The following is a 27,645-nucleotide window of genomic DNA, read 5'->3' as shown; positions in this document are numbered from 1 at the left end:
CAACTTGGCACAACAATTTAGAGGATAAGGGTACACCATTTAACAACACGAAATGCATATTCAACACCATACAGAAGAAAGGCGTTTCTAATATTCCAATTAATCCCTGTTTTATGATAGCATAAATTGTAACTAAAGCATGTGATATATCAGTGATGTTTCACTGTCCTCACCATCTTATCTATACAAAACAGGATAAGGTACAAGTTCTGACAATAATAACTTACAAGTTAACTACTCAATTCCTCCTTTTACCCGCCTCCTATTTTTCTTCTTCTCCTTTAAATTTGTTCTCCTCCTTTCTGTTAATTCGGTTTAAGACCCTGTGTCATCCTCATCCCCCTCCCATCTTCTCTTTCCTATTTTTAACTTCCAAAAAGGGCAAAAACAAAGGTCCTCTTAAGCTCTTTGTTTTTCTTTTTTATTTCAGTGGGAGGACCTTCAATCCCTTACTTCTTTTGCATTGAATTTGGGTTGGAATGTTTTGGAAAACTTCACAGGAACTAACAGTCTGAAAAAGTTTACAAGTATAAACATCGTATTTTTAAAACTTTGAGAAATTTTCATTTTGTTACTGATTGAAACACTTATTTTGATTGAAATAAGTTGACACTTGAACCCAAGTTATCATTTATTTCTTGATAATATTTTGAAATTCCAGGCAATGGACAATTAAATAGATTTCAAAACCTTGAAAAGGCCACATGGCCTAATAAGATCAATCATAAATAGGGCAGAGGTGGGGAGGGTATGGTTGGATATTGACCTCACACTTACCCTCCTAGGTAGCAGAAACCCTTTACCCTTACCCTTTAGGGTACGGGTAAGAAATGTCATTTCCCAGCGGGTAAATATATATTTAACTCCGATTAATCTCATTTTCTGACAGTATTCACCAATAAAACAACCACAAAGTAACTAAAAACACTTATTAATCACATGAGTCCACTATTTTGTGTTCAGTTCAGCTAATGGTTATGGGCCTTGGGTGGAGTTGGCTCAGGCTGGGCCTATGTATATAATTATACAATAAATATATTATTTATTTTAATATAAATAGGCAGGGAAAATGCGTAAGGAAGGTCAGAATAAATTTCTCACCCTTACCCTCCCCATTTAGCTAGATGTTATAAGACCCTTGCCCTTACCCTCACTGCCTAGTCTAAACAATACAAAATCCTTACCCTCACCCTCCAAATGAAGGTCGGGTTTGGCGGGTAACAAGTTTCACTTGCATCCCCATTCAGAAAACCCTCAAATTGTGGTCACTCTCCATGGGATGAGTTAGGCGAGAATAATTTCTGGATCTTGCTTGGATCATCATATCACATTTCCATCAATGTTCTCAAGGTTCTCAGGATACATTTGAATATGAAAAACAAATTAACATACTCTAAGTAAAAATGTTTATAAGGGCATTTAATCTATTCCAATACCCACTACTACATCAGTGAAGTGCCAATAGGAACTCGAGTTTTACAGTTGAAAAATAATTGATGAATTTTATCCAAGAGAAAAAAGGAGAGTTCAAAATCATGCCCCTGAACAGAAGCATCAAGTCAAAAAGTTAAAAATAATAACAATCCTATCATTACCTACTTACATGAGAACTGGAACTCAGTAGAGACCCAAAAATTTCCACCAGAAACCTCCAACAACTCCCCAGATGGCAGCATTAATGAGGGCCATGATAAAGCCCAGTTTGAAAACATCAGGTAGGTCTACATAGCCCGCTGTCATAATTAGGAGGGGGGAGAAAGAAAAAAATCATCAGTTCCCTGGCTGGTGTGGAAATTAACCATAGATGAATAAAAATATAGGCATACGGGAGGAAGAAATTAGGGTCCTAAGTGAAGAATGAATTGGTAAGGTAAAATAAAATTTGACAATCAAATGGTAAAGAGGTGTTGCAAACATAGAATAAAAAACAAGATGAAACAATCAGCAATTATAAAGGAATACCTCCATAATATACTGCAGCCTGACCACTGCTATAATGTGTTAGTGCACCAAATAGGTTTGTGTTGTATGCCAAAGCCAGTGCTGCCAAAACACCGGGAACTCCGGATGCCAAATGCATGGCAAGAAATGCAGAGAACAAAGCGCCTACATGACCTGTCTGACTTGCAAATAAATAGTGAATGAAGAAATAAGCACCCTGAAGAACACCAAATGCGACAGGCCAGCTCAATGACAAAGATTGAAGAGATTTGGCCACACACTCAGACATCCACATTACAATACCAAGGCTTGTCAGTTGACCTGCCATGCCTACCAGAACTGCAAACCATGCCAAAGTATCCCAAGCTGACTTTTCACTTAAGCAATCATCCCAATCCAGGACTCCCAACAGCAGGAGTATGGATAAACCAAGCATTGCAGTAACAACACTTGCAATCCCAAGAGTCTCCCTACACACAAACAAAGCTCCATTAGAATCCAGCACCAACCAAGCCGATGGTACTTAGTAGAACAAAAGGCTATGACTCTTCTCATATATTAAGGCTTGCAAGGACCTCCAGCTTACAATGTTGGAGGGACTGAAGATACAATGTAGAGCCACTTAAACCATATAAGTTAGCATGGCTATTAGAAAGAAAGACAACTGTCTCGACTAAATCACTGAAATAAATTAACAAATAAAGTGGAAAAAGAAGATCCAGAGTTAAAAACCATAGACGACAATTCAAATAGTTATAACCCGATTGGTTAACACCCAAACTGAGTAATAAAATCCAGCTATCATATAACTCCAAAACTAATTTTTGATAGGCTACGGGCTGAACGTATAATATCCACTGATTTTTTATAGGCTACGAGCTAAACATATAATATCAAATGAAAAATGGGGTCCAAGATACTTGATCCATCACAGTCACCAGTAGTGTGAATGGATCCAATCAATACGAAATAGAATATTGCTCTGAAAAATTAAATATCACCAACTGTCATGGGGGAAAGGAAGATGTGTACTTTCTGAGATAGAATACCACTTACCCAAAGACCCACAATGAGACAGCAAGAATCATTGTACCAACCATCACCCATTCATTTCTTGTGACAGGACCCATCTGCTCCAATTTCTTTGTAGCCATGGCAGGGGCTTCTGGTGTGTCCTTAGTTTCAGGAGGATAGAGCTTATACAGGATATATGGAGTGGCTAGAAGAGAAACAAATGCAGGCAAACTAGCAGCCTTGAACCAGGAAAGCCACGGCCTGGCAATTTTGACCCCAAGTTCCTCAGCTAACCGGAGGCAGAGCAGGTTTTGAGCTGCAGCAGTTAGGAAAAGAGCACTTGAGTTACCAGCGGACTGTCATGCATCACACAAGAGCCATGCATAAGTAGCCGAGAAATAAACAGATGATCAACTTCAGAAGATCAAGAGAACAAGGAGCTATTTTCAGTTGCTGAAATATGAGATACATCGACTGTAAGTGATTCAGAAAGAGTACCTTTGCCCTGAAACTAGAACAAATTAACAATCTAATCCAATCATGGCTATTATCAAGGAGTCAATTTTGGACTAAATAGATCCAGAGCATTCCAATGAGATGCTTATAATCCGACAGGTTGTTCAAGAAAACTAAAAAAGGAAAACGTTTTGTTGAATGGAGCCATAACTGATTGTTAATGCTGTAAAAAGTAGATATCTTCGACCCAGGTCGAGGTAAAATTAACACAATTAAAATTTATTATCTTGAAAGATTCAAGTAAGAATAAGGAAAAGATCGGGAAACCTGGAACTGGGACTGAATCAGATAGGAGCCAAGCTTCTTTGACGAAGGATCACCAGGCCTGCTTCCAGCAGAAAGCGAAAGCGACTGAATAATTGACAAGAAAACGCCCCCAGCTCTCGCAGTCGTACTCGGCATTGCCGGAGCAATGAGCGCTTCACTAAGGGTCAACCCATAAGATAATCCCAAAGTACTCTTCCCCAGCCACTTGACAAAGTAAGTGGCAATTCGATCCCCAAGTCCCGTCTTCACGAACCCGCGGGCAAAGAAAAACGAGATAACGATCAACCAAATCACGTCGCTCGTGAAAGCCGAAAAGGCAGTCGAGAAAGTAAGCGTTTTGGTAACAATTGAGGTTGTGAGACCGAGGAAAGCCCAAGCACCAACGGGCAGAGGACTCAGCACAAGTCCTGCTATCGTCGACAAGAAGATCGCAAGCAATTGCCATGCTTGTGGAGAGACTTCGACAGGTTTCGGAACGAAGAACCGAACAATCACTCCAATGCCAACTGAGAGCACAAAGGGGAGGAGCTTCGCTCCTTGAGGAGCAAAACCAGAGCTCTTTACCTTGTCATCCGAGCTCGAAGAGGCTTGAATAAACGTCTGAGGTCTGTATTTCTTCAAAGCAAGAGCGAATGATTTGGGGGTCAAGAGAGAGAATCGAGAGTGAGAACCAAAGATAAGTGACGAAGAAGAAGAGTAAGATCCAAGAGGTTCGATTGGTCGATTTGTGATGACTGGAGATTTACTAAACGAAGAGACAGATCTTCGGGAAAGAGATAAGCGAGACGAAGAAGGGACGAAGGTGGTGGATGGAGAGTAGATTGCGAAGCTCTCCATGGTGAAGCGAGCTCAGCTTCTCCGCTTCGTTACTTCGTCCACTGGAGCGGAACCTCCGAAGAGAATAGCGTCCAGATTGAATACGTCGTTCAGTGTGAGGAGGGAGATTAAAGAGGGAGTTATTAAATTGGGATGGACTCTCTGTGTTACTGCGTACACGTCAGCTGCTGGTGTTGGTATCATCAAAGCAGAATCTGAATCTTGATCGTCCATCAGATGTGGGGCCACAAACTCAAGCACTTTGTTTGGCTACCTAAAGCTGGTATAGCTTAGTGGGGCTCTCACGGCGTATTTTATATCATAACCCTCACTTGATATCCGGTTTGTCAGGCATATGGACCATGAAAGGAACTGAGATGATCCGGATCAAGATAAACCAATAAGATCACTCGATATAGCATCTTAGTGGCATTGTGTCAATTAAAAATGAGTTTTTTTCAAATACCCCCTTCAAGTTGCCCAAACGTACAAATGCACCCTTAAATTTTTATTAATTCCAAATATACCCTTATTTTCTAAACTTTGTAATACTCTAGTCCAATTCGTTAGTCCAAGACATTAGATGTTAGAAGGGAATCGAATGAACAAAATGCCCTTATGATAAAAACCTAACAAAATTAAAGAGTAAGTGACATTGCTGCAAGGTAACCGTTGCAACCTGCCAGTAAGGTCCCATTTGTTTTGAGGAAGAATGATGGGATGGAATTATTCGATTTTTTTTGCATCATTAGTCTTACCCTATGCTATGTAGGAGAGACTGTTTCCAAATTTTGAATCTGCAACCAACAGGTTGCAATAGCACAACTTAACCATTGCACCAAGACTCACCCACTCTTATTATTATTAAATAAAATATTAAGCAAAATAAAAAGATCGGTTTTAGCAGGTTGCCCTAGGTGCCTAATCTCTTTCCATGATTGTAACCTGATACGACCGGATCTCTCCATCAGACAAAGTCAATTAAAGTCAAAGTGTTTATTTTATCATGGATCCTCAGATCATAATTTAGAAGATAGACCTTTTAATTTTATTTTTTTTTATCACAAATAGGTAGATGAGACGTTGGCTTAATACTTCAAAAAGAGGAAATCCCACTTTCGAGGCTCCAACAAGAAAAACATCTTTTGACAGCCCAAATAATTATTCCATATGACAAGATGATGTGATAATTTCAGCCATTAGTCATAAATCAAATGTTAAACTCAAACACCACTTGGTAATCTTGCTATATGCCTTTTTGATAGTTTTAAAATTTTTTATATTTTATGGGGGGAAAAGTTTTTATACACGGTCTTGTAAATCGTGTATGTGAGGGTGAGAGTTTCAAAGTATTAATTAATGGATGGAGATTTATGATCTTTCTAACTTTTTGTGAGAAACCCTCTCACATACACGGTTTACACAATCGTTTATGAAAACTTTTTTCTTTTATTGGTTTGTTTTATCATTTGTACAACTTCTATTTTTTCAAAACTTGTTAGTCTATCGGAAGGGCGTATAACAACTTACCTCTCACTAAAACTAAATGGTGGTAATGAGTTCACGATATTATTATCTTATGGCTTAAGTAGGTTTGGCGGTTGGTTCTGAGAGTCATGAAGAGACATTGCATTTTATATTAACAATTTCCCCTTCTATCGAGACGTTCAGACGCTTAGTAAATTACTATTACACTAAAACCAATTGATGCTAGTGAAGAACAATCTCGAGAATCACAATGTTGTATATCATGTTAACAACTTTTGGATCCATCTAACACATTATATTGAATTATTGGATATATGGTGGTGACCAAACAAGATAACATTTCCCTTGGTGGGCCGACCAAGGAACATTCACTTAGGAAGGAAATAGAGTAGTTTATTATACCCCACACATAGAAACTTGGGCCCTGTTTGATAACATTCCTCGAGAATACTTCTAATGTTTTTCTTTTTTTCTTTTTTACTTTGTCCAAGGTCAGCTCACCATGGTGCCATGAAAAAGAGGAAGGTTGTATATATTTTATATATAACGTAATATGTCAGAAAATCTACTTAAAAAATTCATATAGTATAGATTTTGATCTAATCAGTGATATCTGTTCTCATTAAATATGATTAGTAAATAATAAGATGAACGACAAACAATTTAGTAATAAGACGACGAATGATACGTTATTCAATACAAGTAGTAGAGAAATGGGAAAAATTATCCTCTTTAATTCCCTAAATCTTAGCAGTGTGGTAGTGCTAGGTGGAGATGTCGACATGTGGTAGCTCGATCATTCAACCCTCCAAACTTATTGATTGTGTTGAGGTCGGATCGTTGGATGGTCGACCTGTCAAGTATCGACATCTCCACTAGGGATGTAAATGAATAGTCAAAATCCGTTCCCGTATCCATGTCCGTATCCGTTTAGCACTATCTGAATCCATTCGAAAGCTAAACGGATATGGATACGGATACAGATAGGCTATAGCTATCCAAAAAACTATATTTACATGTAAACGGATAAAATATCCGATCTGAATTCGTTTAGCACTATTTGAATCCGTTCAAAAGCTAATCGGATGCGGATGCGGATGCGGATATAGCACTATCCAAACCGAATCCGATTCGTTTACATCCCTAATCTCCACCTAATACTATCGCACTGCCTAGCTTTAGGGAATTAAAGAGGATAATAATGCGAGAAATGGCGCGACGGACAGAGACGAAACAGTATATAATAAGAGCCTTTCTCCAAATGAGAGGGAAAGAAAGGTACCGTTTATTTTATCGCACTGCCGAGCCTTTCTCCAATTTTACGGATACAGATAGGCTCAGCCGTTCATTTCGTATATGTCGGAGAGACAGACTCCCCCTTTGCCGTTGGTTTCATCTTACTTTTCAAGTTAGGCTTCCTCTTCTGTTGATATAATATATAAGAGAAGCAAAGCGCTCAGATTTGGCGAGCAGAGGAAGAGCAATGGCATCCATTACCAACATTTATTGCTCTACAAGGGATCTTTTTTGTTCCCAGTGAGTTGTTGCTCCTTTCTTTCTCATCCTTTTCCTTACGTGGTGGATTTTCTGTATATCCCCTTTTTCAATTGCGACAGAGATCTCGTTTTTGAGATTGTTTGGATTTGTTGAAGCTCATCTGGATTGTGAACTTGTGATGTGATGATCTTTTGTTTCCATCACTTTTGGATGAGTTCTTAGCTTCTCCTGGTTCGAATTTTTCATTTTTTTTTATGGATGTACTCCCTCTGACTCTCCCTTCTTTTTCGGAAGGAATTTTAGGCATAAATGTCATGCATTCTGTTTCCCTTTTTGTCCTGTTTATGTTCGATTGTGGATTGGAACGTAAACGAAACATACATAGTTCTGACTGCAGAAATGATGCCATTAACACACCCTTCGGTCTTAGCAATTACTTACTGAACAAGCCTCTTCTTCTTGGGGATCCCCAGGCCAAGTTTAGAAGATCTTTCATGGATTTGGAAGGTAATTCATGAGCTACCTTAATTCGTACGTGCTTAAAAGACACATCGTCAAACTTAATACGTTGAAAATCTACAACAGAAATCTAAGGAGATAAAATCCTAGGGCACGTTAATCCATCAACTGAATCGATGATGCTCACTATCTCCTTGGCATCTCCTTCCACCATGGTTTGCTTGTTCTTGATTTGAGGAGCTAGGTCCATCCCCAGTATCATGGCAGCTATCTTTACCTCTCTCGGCCCTGTACTTCTGAACCAGCACCATGTAGCTGCAAGAAAATTGGCTTCATTATCTCTAATTATCGCACTTGCAACACACGTCGTAATTGCATAAAGCATCTGTATTGATCTTTATGGTTCCCTTGTTTGGAGATCCATTTCTGAGATGCTATCTGATTGCCTGTGACCATGAGTTTGATCTCATTCTTGTTTCTCCAGTGCCCTTGTGAGCTCACTTTTTCTCCATCTGTTCCACTCCGTGTAATACTGTAATCCTTGCTTTGTGACAACTCTTGGGTCTCGAATGATTTGTTCAAATACTTCTCTCTTTCTTGCCCAGAAAATGTTTTTTCATTATGAATCCAACACATGACAGTTTGTCCATTTTTTTCTTTTGACATCATTCCCCTGCATTGCCTCAAGTCTTTAACCAAATCCTGTACATTCTTCCCCGTGGAAATCCTCTTCAGATGGACTCCCCTATTTGAGGCCCACCATATGTATCTTGCAAAATCACAGTCTAGTGGGCAATGCATGCAGTTCGTCTTTCATTTCGATATATTAAGTTCCATCTTTGTCAGAAGAATAGTCTTTATGCATTTCCGAAAGAAGAATCATAATTCCTGGTCTTGAATTTGTCTTCCAAAACTTGGACCAAGGGATAGTCTACTTTTGATCTGCCACATGGGTGTAATGAAGGCTTTTCCTAGAGTTGTTTTTCGGTTTGAAACCTTTGATTGAAGTAATCCATTGGTACTTCCAAATCCTTATTGATTATCTAATGAGGTTTTAACCACCTTAGGATTAGGGTTTAAGCACCCCAAGGGAAACCAGAATCACAGGTAAGGGATGCAACCCAGAATTCAAGAGAAAACTGATATAACAGAATAAATCTAGGTCTGATTTGGCCAATACTTAGGTCGAAGGGTCTGATTTCAGTGTCAAAAAAATATGCAGTGTGATCAAAATCTGATGGTTAGATTCACATTTATGGTGCAGCCCTACTGAAAGTAGGAAAACTGGAAAGTTGCAGAATTCGATGGACAGATTTAAGAACTTAGATCAAACTTGAGAGTATAATGATAAGCATATAATGAAAAAAAAAAAGAACAGAAGTTAGAAGTAGAAACTTGGTTTTAGAAATCATAATTTTAAGAAGTATAGTAAAGGTAGGACTTCGGGAATCGATGGTAAGTTGAGGTCTAAAACAGAACAGAAGTGATGCAGTATCTAGGCACCAGTAGCAATGGCAGGAGAAGAAGAATAGCTTGCAGTTTCAGAATTTCCAGAATTCCTAGTTTCTCTAGGAATCCTAGTCTCATGGGGAATTCTATACTTAGTCTACTATGGAGTTCTATTTAAGTAGAGGTCTGTCTTCAGTTTCTTTCATTATTTTCATTATGTCATGTCCTATCTACTATGGAGTTCTATTTAAGTAGAGTTCTGTCTTCAGTTTCCTTTCATTATTTTCATTATGTCATGTCCTAGGTTTTTTAGGAACTCCAAACACAGCTGGAGGTTTTTGAGGCAGTTTTGGAGTTAAACTAAGTCTTTTATTGGTCAATTAAGTAGCTAGTTTGATTATTGGTTGGTTTGGGCTATTTCTAGTCATGTTTTGAGAGTCTGTATATATTTATGCAACCATCCACTAAGGCACACAGATTCAGAGGGTAATGACAATGAAGAACTAAACTGCCATGGCCAACATACCCACCATACCCAACGTAGGTGGAACCAGTGCTCTCAACAGCATATGATGGTGAACGCCATTGCCTATGCACACTACTCTCCTCTAGACTCAGGTCATCGAGAGTGCCATTCAAGCTCATAACATCAATGTCAATGGAAGCCATGCTATCATCCTCTTCCTCAGTGGTGTAAGCCTCTCGAGAAGCCTGTACGTGTGGAGGTACATTATGTGCACCATGTTCAGCATCCTGTGAATCATGATTGAACTAACTCTTGCCTGTGAAGTGGATTGGCTCAGGCTCTGGCACCAGCTGGTGGTACCCCTCAGGCTCAAATATTTTGGTTTCGATAGATGCCGAAATGAAATGCCATGCAATACATAGAAATGTCAAGTTTTCTGTTGAAATTTTGGCGTTTTGCTGAAAAATTTTGGTTTTCGTATTTCGTTTTGCAATATTTTGGTCGAAATGTTACTTTGCTTTACTTATAAAAGCAAGGTATCAAACGAAATGGGTCAAATTTCTATCAATTTCACAAGTTTCATTTGTTTCAATCACAAACCTTCCAAAACCTCTTGTTTTGTGATTTTTTTGCCAAATCACTTCCGTACAAGATTGGAACAAGTACTTGGACAGTAAAAGAACACATTGGAAATGACAATATACTGTGCTATTTTAAGATTTGTGCAAGATTCAAAGTCGGAGGTATATTACTTTTCCTAAAAATTATGTATAAGAAATAGCTTAAATACTTGGTGGTTGGTCTTTAATTTTTTTGTGTTACACACCGTAGCCCAATTTATGACTTGCGGGAGGGGTACTACCAGGCATAGCTGGAGCTAGAGCCAGAGCCGATCCGCTTCACAGGCGAGAGTCAGTTCAATCATGTGAGACAGGATGTTGACCACAGTGCACGTGCCCTCACACATGTAGACTACTTGAGAAGCCCACGCCGCCGATTCATACCACCACTTGAGTAGGAGGATGATAGTATGGAGTCCATAGACATCAATGTTACGAGTTTGATTGGCACTCTCGAAGGCCTAAGTTTGGAGGAGGGTAGTGTGCATGGGCAGTAGCGTGCACTATCATATGCTGCAGAGAGCACCGGTTTTGACTACGTTGGGTATGGTGGCTATGGGTGGTCTAGCTCTTCATTGTCATTACCCTCTGAGTATGAGGGTCAGCCACACATTGGGTCATCATTTGTGGACAACATCTTCTTGTTCCCATCCCCCCACCCGTACATGCTGGTACAGGTTCCATAGTCACCATCTAATAGCAGTGGCTTTCGATTGAGTTCCTCATGGTTCAAAGATCTATACCCTAGGTTAAGGTACCTCCAATTGTTGACGATTCCATTTATAAGGCTGTTGTGGAGGACTTCGAGCGTTTCTTCTATCATACTATGACATGGCCAACTTTTGTGATACAACCAAAGGATAACTTGCTTTGGTAGCAGCATTAACAGTCTAGTGGTTTTGATCCTGCCCGGAACTCAATGTGGTACTCGGACTCTAGAATGGGCATAGGGATGACTTGGTTGTATTCTTGACTCCCATATCTTTGACTCTTCGTAATGAACCATGTATGATTTATGAAATGGTTTATAATTTTATGTCTATTCATTCCTAATGTATATTTAAGCTGTTTTAATTGAATTAAATGTGTTCTAGTACTAAACTTTGTGTGGAATAGGCCATATTAGAGAATGTATACAACAACGTACAATATATACTACCAAACTACATTGGAAGTCACACAACCATTTTGGGTGTATTTTTTAAAATCTAAGGGTTCCCATATGTTTAGAGGGCCTAAAATAGAATTTCTTTGAAGTTTCGTGACCTAATTTGGCTATTTGGGCCTTGAAACCCTTCACCCAAACTTGCAGCCGAAATTGTACAGGTTTCAATCGAAATTTCATTAATGTCTAATGATTTGACCTTTGACTTATTCCATATGATGGCATTCCTAGCTTTTTTTAAAAATATTTATGGGGGGAGGATAAATACAACTTTTATTGATGAAGAAAGAGAAGTACATAGAAGATACATGGGATACATAGAAGTACAATAACAAGCTGGCCTTCCTGCTTACTGGACCCGGCCCCCCAACCTCAACCCAAAACAAATAATCTGATTTAAATCTCACAAAGGAATAAAATCCAAAATTTTTTTTTAAGGGGTTAGGAGAATATATAACAACTTTTATTGATGAAGAAAGAGAAGTACATAAAAGACAGAGCTACATCGGATACATAGAAGTACAACAACAAGCTACCCCTCCTCGAAAGTCCCCCCCAACCTCAACCCTAAACAAATTTCTTATTTACATGTCACAAAGGAATAGAATCCCCAAAACAGATTCAGGGGCTAAATACTCCTTGCTTGGCCTAATCGTCTGCAACCTCATTTGCACTTCTTGGTTGCCATCGAAACTCAATAGAAACTTGGGCTTTAAGATGCCAAAATTGGCCTAATAAGATGATTATACCTCCAAGGAGCTTTCCTAGAATATGTCATCCATCTAATCAGATTAGCTGAGTCCCCCTTCCATTATTGCATCACCCCTAGGTTGCTCCAATGAGACCAAGTGGTCACGGGTCCAAGTCAGGAAACAGCCTCTCCGTGAAGCGGGGTTAAGGCTGCGCACATTATGACTCTCTCCAGACCCCGCAGTGGCAGGAGCCTCGTGCAATGGGTATGCCCTTAATTATCTTGACTTTAAGTAGCCCAGCAATGAACCTTGAGTTTATGCTTATTTTGTTGGGTATGTTTTAACTGTTAATTTTATCTTCTTGTTTTATTGACATTACTATTTTGTGTTATGGGGAAGTAAAAACTGCAAAGGTAGATAAAGGCCCACTAGTTTGGTGTCATGTTGATGGTTGACTCATTATTCTTTTCAATATTTGTGCTTGATTTATGTTTCATGCTGGTCTTAATAATAATATCTTGACGTCTGAGTTTGGACTGGAATTTCCAATGCCATAGTTTGGAGGTCTGGGGGTACTTCTTAAAATCATCCACAATGGATTGGCGAATCCCGACTACACTGATTTGGGAAGGAATAGAAAAATTAATCTAGTTCAGCAGGTTAATTTATGCTATGTGCATTTCTTAAGCCTTGAAGTAATAAACATAATATAAATTAAGTTTTCATTTTGTTCAAATGTAATGAAAAGTTAATTATCATCCAAATTCTTAAATGCTTTTAATTTTTTTCTCTGTTGAATAACCATCTGTTCTTTCTATAGGGGGTACAAAAACTCTAATTGGCTCAATGGATTACACGGTACGAATCCATTTGTCACGAATGTGAAGACATCAAATGTGGCCCTGGGGAATCTGAGTAGAAACTTGTGCTTCAGTCTCAAGGGCAATGGTGAAGTAAGGGCTACATTAATTTCTGGAGAAGGTGATCTCCTTTCTTATCCCAAAGGTGGTACAGTGACTGGACAAAGTACTTTGATTGATGGGGAGAAGGGTGTCGAGATGCAACCTGATGCAATACTATTTGGAACACTTGCAGCAGAGATAATTCCTTCAACTGATGCTTTTTTTGTTGATACAGACGAACAGGATCTGGATCACCCTACATCAGGGTTCTTTTCCATTCCAGAGGCAATCAAAGACATCTGCCAAGGCAAGGTTTGTTCTCTTTCTTTCTTGTTTATGTTGGAGGTTCTGGGTTTTATTTAATTTTTGTTTGTTGAAGTCTTTGGTAACTTTGGTTCTACCTTTCAGATGGTCATTGTTGTAGATGATGAAGACAGAGAAAATGAGGGAGATTTGATAATGGCAGGATCCTTGGTGACACCTGAAGCTATGGCTTTTATTGTAAAACATGGAACTGGAATTGTATGTGTTAGTATGAAAGAGGAAGACCTAGAAAGGTTACAACTTCCTTTGATGGTAACACATAAGGAGAATGAGGAAAAACTTCGTACGGCATTCACAGTGTCAGTGGTATGTTTTCTGCTCCATCTTGAAATGTTCAAAACCAATGGTTTATCCTTCAACTAATAAGATATAGCACTGGTGTGTAACAAAAGAACTATCGACTAAGTGGTTTGCATATTCTTTGTTTCTAACGTCTATGTGCTCAGTGCTTTTGTAATTTTGATAAGTGCGTCTTTGGTCTTGACTATTAAGCACTTATGTAGGATGCAAAACATGGTACGACCACTGGGGTATCAGCTCGTGATAGAGCAACAACAATATTGGCTCTTGCCTCTAGAGATTCAAAACCTGAAGATTTCAATCGTCCAGGTCATATCTTTCCTCTGAAGTACAGAGAGGGGGGTGTTCTGAAAAGAGCTGGACATACAGAAGCTTCTGTTGATCTTGCCATGCTGGCTGGTTTAGAACCAGTTGCTGTACTTTGTGAGGTTGTAGATGATGATGGTTCCATGGCTCGATTACCAAAGCTCCAACAGTTTGCACAGAGAGCGAACTTGAAGATCATCTCTATTGCTGATTTAATCAGGTATATCATCATGCTGCCAGCTCTCGGGCAAGAAATTCCTGATCTCCCTGAGGGCTATAGTGGTTTTTGTTAATCTGTCATGTCATTTCTTTTAAATTTACTTGGTTAATCTTCTCTCAAATTTGTTTGTTATTTCTCTTGCTTCTATTCATAAATTTATGAATTGTGGATATTATGTGCCTTTTTAATGTGTTTCACATTCTCTCTTGAAGTTAGAGCAGCCTTTATATATATCAGATTCCTAAAATAACTTTCTTTCATTTGTGCTGAGTAAAGCTAAATTCCCATATCAAAAGCTCCCATTATTTTTTAGAATGGTAATTCTAACCTTGTTTAGGTTGAGCCCATTTAAAATCTAACTTTCCCTCTTCCCTTCTTTCTACATACTTCATAACTTTCCCTCTTCCCTTTATATATATCAGAGTCCTAAAATTACTTTCTTTCATTTGTGCTGAGTAAAGCTAAATTCCCATATCAAAAGCTCCCATTATTTTTTAGAATGGTAATTCTAACCTTGTTTAGGTTGAGCCCATTTAAAATCTAACTTTCCCTCTTCCCTTCTTTCTACATACTTCATAACCTTGTCCTCAAAATCTCCACCGTTGTGGTCACCATTGGCAATGTCAAGACTACCAACACACACACACACACAAGAAAAAAGGATGATTCATATCAGAATCTCCCCCCCCCCCCCAAGGTTAGGAGTTGTGTGGACCGATTGCTGCATATACCCAATAAAGTACCCACGGTTAAAGCAAAAAGGTAACGACAGTGGCTGTAGACCGGTCCAAGAAACCCAAGAACGTGGGAGACTGTTGTGTGCGACTCAGCCTCTCTGCACTCATTTCTCTCTCTTCCTCCTGCAAGCACCTCTCCATCCTGTCTTTCTGTGGCTCCCCCCCTTCTTCCCCTCGCTGAAGGACCTCTTCATCTCCTCTCAGCTACCCCTTCTTCTCTGCCTGCCTTATCCTCTTTCCTGTCTCGTTACCCTTCTTTGCCCCCTAACTGTTGTCCTCGTGGAAAATGCTTTGACACTCTAAAACCAAGCACTAAAAACTGCTGGAAAATGCTATGAAACTTGGATCGTAAATCTTGAAATTAAAACCTAAATCATGAAAAAAATTGAATCTTGAGCCAAGAAATCTAAGCCTGTGACTTGGAATCAATAGACCCAAATGTAAATCTTGGTCATACAGGTGGAATCCATCCAATTAACAGGTTGCCAAAGGGTAGGAAGAGAGATTGTTGGTGCTGAACCAAACATTGGGGGGAGAGAGAAGGAAAGTAATACGTGGGGTACAGACTTTCAGAGATTGCTGGATTTGATTCTTCGGAAAACCGTCGCCAAATTTAAACAAACTGGAAAATGCTATGAAACTGCCCTCCCTCTTCTCCCTTGAGGCTGCTCCTGATTCGGACTAAAGCAAAGAAACCAATTCTTCTCTCTTGTCCAACCAACTCCTCCTTGTCGTGGCGCCCCCATCTCTGCCACCTCCGATCATTGGCTGTCCCCATCTCTTTTTCTGATCGTCATTCCCAGGTTCTTAGGGAAGTCGGGATGCATTCAGATCATGCTCTGGTGGTTGTGGACTTGACGCTATCTTCTTCTTCCTCCCCCTCTGTCTTCAGGTCATCATTCCGATGTTCTCAGGGAAGTTTGGACAGGTTCAGATCGCGCTCTGGTGGCTGTGGACTCAACACCATCTCCTTCCTCCACCTTGTTTCGTTACATGATCCTCTCTCTCTCTCTCTCTCTCCCTGCTTGTGCAATTTTTTTGGTCATGAGCTTATGCAATTGGTACTGTCGTTATTTATTTTGGACAACAAGAGAAGACAATGAGAGGCAGCGATGCACCCCACCGTCGCTGGTCATGGGGAGAGTTATTGAACGGAAGTGATGTAGTAAAGTTTATGGTTCTACTCTTTAGTTGTGTATTTTCGTTTATTTGGGCAGAATTTGTGACCCAATGATCAAATTACGTATCTATCCCAGGCTAGAAACTTTGCCAGCTTGTCAAAGAGAGTCAAGGGGTTAAAATAAAGTCAGTTTACATGTTCTAAATATACCTATAGAGGTGTCATTCAGACAGACCCTTTATTTAATCCCTTGTACTTTGCATTCTTAGCTAGAAAAAATTTGCAATTTGATTCATATATTAACTCAGTTATCTTGACTTCCTTATAATATACCTATGCAATTGTTGCCCATTTAATCTGTGTGGCATTTTATGCCTCCACATTATCAAGAATTCCTTTCCCTTGCTAGTTACCTATACATCCTGCTTGTTAGGTTCATAAAGTGTGTGGACGTTCATACTCTTTTCTTGGCCTATGCTTCCTACTTAATTGCACATGTTATTGACATCAAAATTACAATTGTGAAATGTGTACTCTGAGAGGTGTAGATACTGGAACCCAAAGTTTCAGCCTGCCCTCTCTCTCTCTCTGGGTGGGGGGGGGGGGGGAATAGTGTAGAACCATGAGAAGCCAAATATGACTTTTCAGAGCAGTGCAGATTTGCCAAGGCTGTAACTGTCTCTAAAGGGCGTACCCAGTGCACGAGGCTCCCGCCATTGCGGGGTCTGGGGAGGGACATAATATACGCAGCCTTACCCCTGCTAAGGCTGTAATTGTCTCTGATCTATCCATTTTATGGTGGTTGAAAATGGATGTCATATGCATTGTGGCTGGCCCTTAGTTTTGAGAGGGGAAATTAATATTGTTGTTCATCACATTCTTGTATATTCTATGGATCTTTCTGTTGTTTAAATTTACTGATCTGAATTTATCACATGAGCTGCAACTTACAGGTATAGGAGGAAGAGAGAGAGGTTGGTGGAGAGGGCTTCTGCTGCTCCATTGCCGCTGAAGTGGGGCCCATTCACAGCATATTGTTATAAATCACTGCTAGATGGTATTGAGCATATTGCTATGGTTAATGTAAGCAACTTTTGAAAGTTGCATTCATAATTCTTGTTTTCACCTTTATAAAATAATGAAATCTCACATGCCTCAGCATCATGCAACATTGAAAGTAAGGGCATGCTTGGTATTCATTGTTGCTCTTCCTGTTGCAGTGATATGTCAGCCATGCTCTGCTATATCACCATCAGGTTGGACACCCTTAACATTTTTTTTTTTGGGGGGGGGGGGTGAATACAGAATTTATTACCAAATGAAGAGGGAAACAGGGACTCTCCAAGAAAAGAGGGAGAGGAACAAACAAACAAGCAAAATATAACTTACAAGACCCTGCCGTTACAGAAGAGGGGAGGCATTGGCCTGTAAAATAAAAAGGGAAAGTCCCCAAGAATCAACAATAAGCCTATTTCTAGGGGGGGGGGGTTGCACAGCCTTAACATTAATCATAATGCTTGTGTTGAAAGTGCCTGTATCTATGTATAAAAAATAAAGGGTGTCTGGACAACATTAAATTATTTTTTTGTTGTTTTAAATTATCTACAACTTTTGATTGGCAGAACTAGGACAAACCTTGACTGCATTGTGACTCATACTTCACTCATATTGCATGGAAGTTGCCTAAAAAGTCAAAGGCGACAATCCCTTGTCTGTTAATTTTTCAGTTTGGTTTTTGTGTCAGAAAACTGCATTTGTTATGCATACAGGGTGATATTGGGGATGGGCAGGACATTCTTGTACGAGTACACTCTGAGTGCCTCACTGGAGATATATTTGGGTCAGCTAGGTGTGACTGTGGGAATCAGCTGGCACTTGCAATGAAGCAGATTGAGGCAGCTGGTAGGGGTGTGTTGGTTTACCTCCGTGGACATGAGGGAAGGGGCATTGGCTTGGGCCACAAACTTCGTGCCTACAATTTGCAGGATGATGGATGTGACACTGTGGAAGCTAATGAGGAGCTAGGATTGCCTGTTGATTCAAGAGAGTATGGGATTGGTGCTCAGGTATCGGCAAATTTCTGTTAAGCTTCTAATGTTGAAATAATCTAATTTCTAGGTCTCTACTTGATTTTACAACTGATATTAGATTGCCAATCATCAGATGCTTTTGAGATCTATGGCTGACATTGTTGGGTAGATGAACCCTATTTTACTCATTGGTATTATAAATGGACTTGTTGAGCCAGAAGGCGATATACAGAGTGCTTTGGTGAGATAATTTATGCAGATAGGTGCATGCTCAAGTGTACAAAACCATGCACAGCTCATTGCCACCTAATGTCTGTCAACGGATCAGATTGTAATCCGGATCTGATCTGAATCTGATTTGATAAGGGCTTATCTCTGAGGGCTTAATCCAATTCTATCATGATCCGATCTGTTTAGTAGTGATCCAATTAATAAACGGATGGAATCCGGATATATGGGATTATATATGAAAATGTCAAGGAGGGAAGGACCTAAGCCAGTTTGGAGACATTTAAAAAAATATATATATTCTCCCTCTTAATTTTTTATTTATTTTCTTCCAAAATTGCATATATCTTGTGTCATTTTTCTAAGAAAAAGACAGACAAATTATAAAATATTACATAATCATATAGGACTGGATCCAAATTGGATATTCAACTCCTTATTGATTCGAATTTAGAGATCCATCAGAGTATTGGATCAGATCATATTGGTTCATTTCCTAATTGGATTTTTGGACTGGATCAGGAGTGACCTGACTAGAATCCAACCCATTGACAGCCCTATTGTGACCCTTGTCAGTCACTGGGGAAGGGATTTGGAGAAGAGACAGAAGCTGTGGACATGTTGGGAAAATCATCCTTTGCTGGTGGAAATTTCAGCCCTGACATTTTGTGACACAAATAATGGTCACTCTCTTTGCTGGTTTTTTGCCAGTCGAAAAGTTGACATTTTGACAACTTGGGAGAAGTCCAATATATGGTGCAGAATATGATGTGAACTTACAGGTATCCAATCGATGGTACTCTACCTGTTTGTCATTCAAATTGACGAAATCATCTATCCACATGGCTCAAACAGGAGCTAAAAGCAGGGTCTTTGAAGAAAAAGCTCCCTATTATGCCCTAGACACATGGCAGCGTAGTTGGTGCTGAAATCTTGTGGACTTGTTATCCAATGTCCACTTCACCATCTATCCATCTGGTAAGTTTCAGTGCTAAGCAGTTTCCCATGTGCTAAAATTAAAGCTTTAAGAAACGGTTTAAAAGTTCAACCTCAGGGTTGATAATATGGGTGCTACTGCAGTTTAGTTTTCTATGTTTCAACCTTCGACCTGCTGCTAGAAGCACTTTTACTTGAAACAACTGAATATATGCAGTGTTTATGGACAGTGTAGTCATAATATCTGAAGCTGGTAATTTCGTTGTAATTTCTTTAGGAATCTATGTGAAATCCTTAGTCGCAATCTTCAGATTATTTTTTCCTTTTCTATTGCATTCTTTTTCAGGTTATATTCTCTGTTAAGAGTTTCTGGAATAAATCAGTTCAAGATTATGGGTTGTAAGGCCTCATGTTTGCTGTTTTTCTCTTGTTGTATGATTTTTACTTGTGTTTGCTCTCTATTCAAAACTTACTAGAATGTTTCAGTTTTCAATCATGTTTAATACTCTTTCGAAGTTCCTCTTCTCAATATGTCAAATCTATTCTGTAGTACGTACTTTATTGTTAGCTTTTGATGCTGAATTTGAATGGATAAAATTATTCATATAGTTGAATTAATTGCTTGACTAATTGCAGATATTAAGAGATCTGGGTGTTCATACAATGAAGTTGATGACTAACAATCCTGCGAAGTACGTTGGGCTCAAAGGCTATGGTTTGTCAATTGCGGGCAGGGTTCCATTGTTAACGCCAATAACAAGAGAGAACAAAAGATACTTGGAGACAAAACATGCGAAAATGGGGCATATTTACAATCCTGAGTTCATTGAAAATCTAAATGGCCGCCCAGGTGGAAACAAAAAACCAACTGTCAATAAGCCATCTGATGAAGATTACAATGACGATGATAAGCCATCTGATGGCATATCCAAGGCATAAGGCTGTCTGCTGCACACATGAACTAAGGGTTGTAAAACCAACCAACCAGGAATTGGGTTTTCAGAAAGGCCTTATATGTGGAAATGGAAGATCATCATCAACCTGCAACGTGAGTAATTCCAGTATGTAGAAGGCTTTTATGCTGTGAGATTTCTTAGTGGATTATCCTCCGCGCAGAAAGGTTGTTATGAACTAAGTACTGAATATTATCATTTGTAGAACAAATTGGCAAATTTACTTGGATGAAATTTCAGGTGAGATGTTAGCAAGCTTAGGTTTTAATTACGGCTATTCTTTCACCATTGTGTAAATCATTATGAAAATAACCCATCTAGGGAGTTGCATATGTTGTTCTCCTGTCAATTTTGAACCATGCATGGTTACATTGGTTGGCTTCTTAAGACGATATAGCCATCTATAATCTGTCTTACTTCAAACTTCTCAAGGTAGCCATGTATTTTTAATCAAACCAGAAAACATCTTGTTTCGATTATTTATAAACTAAGACTGTGTTTGGTATGCATTCTTGGAATGCAATCTAAGTCGAGTTTCCGTTCTTGGATCATAAAAATAGTGAAAATCTCTGGTTCTCTCAGGAGGATGTAGGCAATTTTGGCTAACCACGGTAAATTCCTTGTGTAGTGTGTGTTGTTTGCTTGAGTTCCTTCTTGTAGTTGTGCATTTGTTCCCAATATTTAACTTATCCCATATTAGGCTGGCTCAATCTAGCGTCCATACACTGGAGTGAGTTCCATTAGACACATAATAGACCACCACGTTTTCGCAGCCGTTGGCCTCGGCGGTTTTCACTCTAAGCAATTTTCACTCTGGTGGTAGGTAGGTAGCCCTTTCCAAGGGGTTCCGTTTTGCTCCAAGATTTTTGTCTGGCGGCAAGTAATCTTTTTTTTATGGCTTTCACTCTGTTCTAGGTAGTGCTTTTTGTGACTCGAACCTATGACGTGGTATCTGACTCTGATACCAAATGTTAGGTACTTGACCGATATATCAAAAACTCTAAAGCTGATGAAATATGTTAAATCAAGTCCTTTAACCTATCTCATATTAGGTTGACTCAATGTAACGCTCATATATAAGAATGAGCCCTATTAAGCACATAACAACTTGTGGAATAAGATTTTCTTTTAGGTTAGACAATGTAGGAATCTAATTATGGATATCAATAAAGTTTTGGAATATTAACATGATGCACTGCTAAGGAACTGTTTTTTTTATGGAAAAAGGAAAGGTTTTATAACTAAAAGATCACATTTGTACAATCTTCTAGACAAAAAGGGGTAAGGGGAGCAGAATAATAGAACTGATCCCAAATCCTTCTACAGCTTGTAACTCTGCAACGCATCAAACCAGTAGCTGATGATGTTCACAACATGGCTGATGTGAGATGGGGTTGAGAGGAACCCTACTTATGGAGAGAACCTACTCACCATTGGTGATGTGACCCTATCTCCAACCATGGTAATCAAAAGGATCAGATCCTGAATCTCCTCACCATGGGTGAAGAGAAATTGAATTCTATTTTGCCCGGACTCCTTTTCTGTACTTACTGTGGACTAAGCCTGAGCGACTGATTTAGAGACAAAGGTGCCCCAGCCCACCGGCCGTGAACATGATGTTTGCATGCTGTGTCAGGTTTAGCGGGACCATGACCAGCTTTAATAGTGCTTCTACCAATACGGTTGAGAAGCTGGGAGGTGACTGACTGACCGCTACAAAGCTCTATGCTTACATGTAGGATCAGGAACCTCTGCAATACTGATGGGGCGGCAGTGCGCATCCGACGGCACAACAGAGTTTCCGTGGCACACATGGCATACATGGCCTTTACATGTACACACAAATAAATATAGACAGCCATGGTTCAAGTAAGGATGTTTTTTTTTTGGTTTTTTACAAATGCCCCCTAAAAATATCTATTTATCCAAAACTCTACAATTTTTTTAATTGCAAATTCCTCTTTACTTTCAAAAGCATTTTGGTCTAATCCGTTAATTTGGGACGTTAGACGTTAGTTTCAGGAAATCTAATGACCAAAATGCCCTTCTAATAAAAACCCATCAAAATTAAGAATAAAATGACCAGATTACCCTCATTTTCCCCAAATGTTTTAGGATTTGAATCGGAAAATCAAACCCTAAACCATTTGGGGAAGATGAACCCTAAAATCAGACCTCCAAAATTGAATTCTATTTACATTCTTAGGATTGTGAAATGACATGGGTTTGTCTTCTCCATATCAGATGGATTCAGATGCAAGTTCAAACATAGAGAGATAGAGTTGCCAGTGAATCATAGATTTTACGTTGTTATGAGCTTTAACAGTAATCTTAAATCTGACCACCTCTCTGAAACCTGAGCTTGTCATTCAAAGTTTCTATAAAAATCAAGTTTCCTCAGATCCTATAAAGATCTAGTTCACCATTTAAACCATTCCATGTCTTGAATTTAGCTGAGCTCATGGTTTGAGGAATCACAAGCAGAATCAGATCAGAATTGACAGATCACAATACCAATTTTGGCTGCTTCAAATTGGCCAATTTGTAATGAATTTTTAGGGTTCAGGTTGATTCCGGCTGAATCGAAATCCAAATCCAAATCCAAATCCATAAATATCGATTCCGTGGCTGAGTTGACTCCACTCAGTGAGTTGTTCTACGGTATGAAATTACAGTAACTAAGTAGAGAAGTTTTACCCAAATTCAAATGATCTGCTTTAAATTTCTGTGTTTTTTTATCCTTGCAGGATTGGATCAAGAACCCCACACTTTCCCTCTTCCTCTCAATAAATAAGTAAACAAATTACAGAGTCAATTATTTAATTTTATATTAGCAGAACTCAGAACTAAAAAATTCCACAAAACAGTATTCAAAGGCACAATACATCAAAAGAGCCAAGAAAGGCGATTTTGAATCTTACAGAGCCAGGCTTGCAAGAAGGAAAAAATCTGAACCTATCGTGCTTCTTCAATAAGGATCTCATGTATGGATCGCAAGATAAGTAAAGATTCTTCACTACAACTGCTTCCGAAGCCTCTGGAGCTTTCAACTTGATGATTCCAGTGCTCAGAACCATATCCGTTTCTTTCGGAATCCCAACAACGTAATCTTTCAACAGAACTTCCGGCAGTATCTCTGTCAGGGGATTATCTACACTTTGCTGCAGAAGAAAGATGAGGCCGAGAAACAGTTCCAGAAGAATCGACGACTATTCCCAAAGGAGCATCCATATGCTCGTTACTTCGATGATAACTTGCTTGCGACCAAAGCGTTTTTTCAGATGGCGGAGAATCAAAGAACAGGATCTAAGAGCTGAGAAATGGGTATTTTTCTTATAGTTCCTGAACAACAGGTTTCTGAGTCCATCTGATATGGAGAAGACAAACCCATGTCATTTCACAATCCTAAGAATGTACATGGAATTCAATTTTGGAAGTTTTATTTTAGGGTTCAGTTTAGGGTTTGGTTTTTAGTTTTAAACCCTAAATCATATGAGGAAGATGAGGGTAATTTAGTCATTTTAATCTTAATTTTAGTGGATTTTTATTAGAAGGGCATTTTGATCATTAGATTCCCTGAAACTACGTCTAATGTTCCAAATTAACAAACTGGACCAAAGTGCTACACTATTTTGAAAATAGGAAGAATTTACAATTAGAAAAGTTGTAGGGAGGGGTATTTGGATAAATGAGTATTTTCAGAGGGGTATTTATAAAAAACCCTTTGTTTTTTAGATCGGTATTGATTTCCATCAATATCAATAATTCAATGCTAGTAATATTGATGTTGATGATAATACTAAGGGTGTCAAAATCAAACCTACATTATGTAATGAAATCTAAACAATCTTAACATAGAAGTTATTTAAATAATTCAATCGATCTCAAACCATTGGATGTCATGTCTGCTAGATGTCAACCTCTCAACCCCGAATGGCACCACATTCGACCACCAAAGAATTAAAAAGGATTTTAATCCCCAAATTAGATGGATCAACAACATACATCAATTAAGGATTTTGAAAATATTCTGTATTATATTTTTTTTGAAAGAACTTTTCGCTTTTCATAGAGTACACATAAGAAAATTATTTTGTCAACTCTATTAATTTAACCTACTTAAGTAAGTGCATACGTGGAAGCAATTTCCATCGTTATATACTTCATATGTTTCCATTTTTTTTTTATCTTTTGTGGTCATAACTCTTACTCAGAACTAAATTGCGATCACCATCACCAGCAACAAGCTAGCTTAGCTTAGCTTAGCTTAGCTTCTATGGAACAACGAGGAGGAGGAGGAGGAGGAGGAGGAGGAGGAGGAAGAAGAGTAGAAGCAGATCAAAAGGATGTTCAGATTCAGATACTGCAAAGTGTGAATCTGAAATATATGAAGTTGGGTTACCATTACCTAATGGCCCATCTCTTCAAACTCTGCCTTGTTCTTCTCATGTCTCTGGTCGTGGTCAAGGCTTCGCGGCTGAGCCTGGAAGACATTCATCATGAGCTGTTGCTGCAGCTTCAATACAACTTGGTGAGCATGATGACCTGCTTAGCCTTTCTTGTGTTTGGTGCAACCCTACACTTCATGAACCGGCCACGACCCGTCTACCTCGTCGACTTCGCTTGCTACCTTCCCCCACCCCAACTCAAATTTCCGTTTGACAAGTTCATGGACCAATCGAAGTTGAATCGTGACTTCGAGGAGTCATCACTAGAGTTCCAACACAAGATCTTGAAACGATCTGGGTTAGGTGACGAAACTTACTTCCCCAAAGCATTGCATTACAAACCTCCAAACCCGTCCATGGAGGCCGAGCAGGTCATGTTTGGCGCTCTAGACATACTTTTTAAGAAGACCAATTTCAACCCTAAGGACATCGGGATCCTTATAGTCAACTGTCGTCTCTTCAATCTGACCCCGTCGCTTACTGCCATGATCGTAAATAAGTACAAGTTGAGGGGCAATATCAAGACCTTCAATCTCGGTGGCATGGGTTGCAGTGCCGAAGTGATCGCACTCGACCTCGCCAAGGACATGCTCCAGGTCTACAGGAACACCTATGCCGTCATCGTCAGCACCGAGAATGCCACCCAGAACTGGTATATCGGAAACAAGAAGTCCATTTTAGTCCCCAATTGCCTCTTCCGTATGGGCGGCTCCGTCATCTTGTTATCCAATAAGTCCGGCGAAAAACGACGTGCAAAGTACAAGTTGCTCCACGTGGTGAGGACCCATCATGGGGCTGACGATACTGCATTCCGTTGCGTGTACCAATAGCAGGATGCCGCAGGGAATTCTGGCGTGTCGCTGTCCAAGGATCTGATAACTATCGCCGGAAGGGTAGTGAAGGCCAACATCACGACTCTGGGTCCATTGGTCCTTCCCATCAGCGAGCAGCTTCTCTTCTTCTTCTTCACTCTAGTGACCAAGAAGTTGTTCAATGAGAAGAAGGTGAAGCCATACATACCAGACTTCAAGCTGGCATTCAACCACTTCTGCATTCACGCTGGAGGGAGAGGAGTGATAGACGAGCTGGAGAAGAACTTGAAGCTGCTACCGGAAGATGTGGAGGTGTCGAGGATGACGCTTCACCGATTCGGGAACACGTCGTCTAGCTCTATATGGTATGAGCTGGCTTACACAGAGGCCAAGGGAAGGATGAGTAAGGGCAATCGTGTCTGGCAGATTGCATTTGGGAGCGGGTTTAAGTGTAACAGTGCGGTCTGGGAAACGCTTAGGGCTGTGAAGCCTTCTCCAAACAATCCTTGGGATGATTGTATCCACAAATATCCCGTCCAAATAAACTAGACGGCGATCCTAGTACCACGGTAAAGTTGCTTCGTTACAGAGCATGCAAATTAGAGACCGGATCAATTGCATGTACCAACAAGTGAACGTACATCTCAGAGTCAATCACATTTTAATTTTGTTTTCGTAAAAACTCCTCCTCCCTTTATAAATGGCAAAATTAAGACAGATGGTTGGCTCTCACATATACGTTCACCTATTAATACGTGCAGAGGAACCGAACTCTACAAATTATTCTTCTGTCAAAGTATATGATAATCTTTTATGCTTTTACGTAGATCAAATAAGACAGAGGAACTCCCTATGTAATCTAAGTGTGTTGTAAGGTAAAAAGAATTTTTAATTATGGTGTGTCATAATGTATTATTTTCATTAGATATAAAATTCCTTATATCCATCATTCTTCTTATGCTTATTTTGTGGTACATGGTTCATGATAGTCCCCTCAACGGTTTCATTATTATTTTATATATATATATATATATTTTAAAAGATACCAATTGAAATATTGATGTTACGGGTAACAATGTGCATTACTCCAAGGGTGGCTCATAACTCATGATAGTACTATTGATTCATGTTGTACTATTGATTCATCATTTAATGGTCACGCGAATCACCTATTCACCTAAAGAAGGGCGGGGTCAAGTAGGGTACCAACCTCTTCTAAAAGCGAGGTTAAGACTGCATACATTTATGACACTCCTCGAATGACATGCCAATGCAAAGATTCCACCATTTGGTGGCACGTAATTAAGTTAAGAGGCTTTTGCCAAGTAATAAATAAAGGGAAAAAATAATGTAATTCAAAGTCCAAACCACTACTCATACCAGGAATGTGTGTGTGTGTGTGTGTGTGTGTGTTATATGGATCAATGTAATTTTGTCTGTGATCGGATTGGTTCAACCAACAGGCGTAAATGGTGGTACATGTAGAATTTGGTATTTCCCTCACTTTATTAATCAGAAGAGTACAATATATATACTATGTATAATAACTGAATGTATAAGATTCTAAAAACCACTAGACCTAGTGACAGAGACATATAACAAAGAATTCTAACAACTAATTACTAATAATTCCCTTCTCCTTGATAGTACACACAATTAACATTTTAGAATGCAATAAGCATTATTAGTTAGTTGTTAGGATTCTTGTTATATGTCTTTGTCACTAGGTCTAGTGATAAAGACATATAACAAAGAATCCTAACAAACTAATTACTAATAGACTAATAGTTCCCTTCTCCTTAACATTTTAGAATGCAAGTGTTGGTTCACGCATGCATGGATGCATGGATAAAGAATTGTTTCACCCAATTCAGAGAATAACATGTTTTCTTGTGATATGGTTCATATCATATCTATATATACTGTGAATTTGTAATGA

The 27,645-nt window shown here is 39.2% G+C and overlaps 2 protein-coding genes and 1 pseudogene across 7 annotated transcripts; 2 read left to right on the top strand and 1 right to left on the bottom strand.

Moving 5' to 3' along the window:
* Positions 1 to 1,284: 1,284 nt before the first annotated feature.
* On the bottom strand, positions 1,285 to 4,645 carry LOC122648912 (dicarboxylate transporter 2.1, chloroplastic-like). The gene is made up of 4 exons (XM_043842229.1): positions 3,739 to 4,645; positions 2,998 to 3,311; positions 1,963 to 2,411; positions 1,285 to 1,733 (listed from the first exon to the last, which is right to left on the bottom strand). The coding sequence occupies exons 1-4, from the start codon at positions 4,573 to 4,575 to the stop codon at positions 1,618 to 1,620; spliced, it is 1,716 nt and encodes a 571-aa protein (XP_043698164.1). The 5' UTR covers positions 4,576 to 4,645; the 3' UTR covers positions 1,285 to 1,617.
* Positions 4,646 to 7,428: 2,783 nt separating this feature from the next.
* On the top strand, positions 7,429 to 20,715 carry LOC122648910 (bifunctional riboflavin biosynthesis protein RIBA 1, chloroplastic-like). Of its 6 annotated transcripts, none has more exons than XM_043842224.1 (8): positions 7,431 to 7,578; positions 13,211 to 13,371; positions 13,528 to 13,604; positions 13,701 to 13,922; positions 14,120 to 14,442; positions 17,253 to 17,382; positions 18,069 to 18,365; positions 20,130 to 20,715. In XM_043842224.1, exons 1-8 carry the CDS (start codon positions 7,526 to 7,528, stop codon positions 20,430 to 20,432), a joined length of 1,566 nt encoding a protein of 521 aa, XP_043698159.1. In that variant the 5' UTR covers positions 7,431 to 7,525; the 3' UTR covers positions 20,433 to 20,715. The 6 variants fall into 6 exon arrangements, with proteins under 6 accessions (XP_043698157.1, XP_043698159.1, XP_043698158.1 ...); XM_043842223.1 differs by having other exon boundaries at positions 13,211 to 13,395; XM_043842222.1 differs by having other exon boundaries at positions 7,429 to 7,578; positions 13,211 to 13,604.
* A 4,007-nt stretch (positions 20,716 to 24,722) lies between these two features.
* Positions 24,723 to 26,255, top strand: LOC122646306 (annotated as a pseudogene).
* Positions 26,256 to 27,645: the final 1,390 nt, after the last annotated feature.

This window comes from Telopea speciosissima, chromosome 1 (genome assembly GCF_018873765.1).
Source record: "Telopea speciosissima isolate NSW1024214 ecotype Mountain lineage chromosome 1, Tspe_v1, whole genome shotgun sequence".
Taxonomy (NCBI): Eukaryota; Viridiplantae; Streptophyta; class Magnoliopsida; order Proteales; family Proteaceae; genus Telopea; species Telopea speciosissima.
This window is presented reverse-complemented; position numbering and strand designations above follow the sequence as displayed.

Bases quoted from the DNA above. Each gene is read 5' to 3' on its own strand.
- LOC122648912 (XM_043842229.1), bottom strand. From the start codon at position 4,575: ATGGAGAGCTTCGCAATCTACTCTCCATCCACCACCTTCGTCCCTTCT. The intron at 3,312-3,738 runs GTTTCCCGATCT...GATGCATGACAG, and splicing joins TGATTCAGTCCCAGTTCCAG to TCCGCTGGTAACTCAAGTGC. The intron at 2,412-2,997 runs GTAAGTGGTATT...GTTTGTGTGTAG, and splicing joins GTCTCATTGTGGGTCTTTGG to GGAGACTCTTGGGATTGCAA.
- LOC122648910 (XM_043842222.1), top strand. From the start codon at position 7,526: ATGGCATCCATTACCAACATTTATTGCTCTACAAGGGATCTTTTTTGT. The intron at 14,443-17,252 runs GTATATCATCAT...TGCAACTTACAG, and splicing joins TCTATTGCTGATTTAATCAG to GTATAGGAGGAAGAGAGAGA. The intron at 17,383-18,068 runs GTAAGCAACTTT...TTATGCATACAG, and splicing joins AGCATATTGCTATGGTTAAT to GGTGATATTGGGGATGGGCA.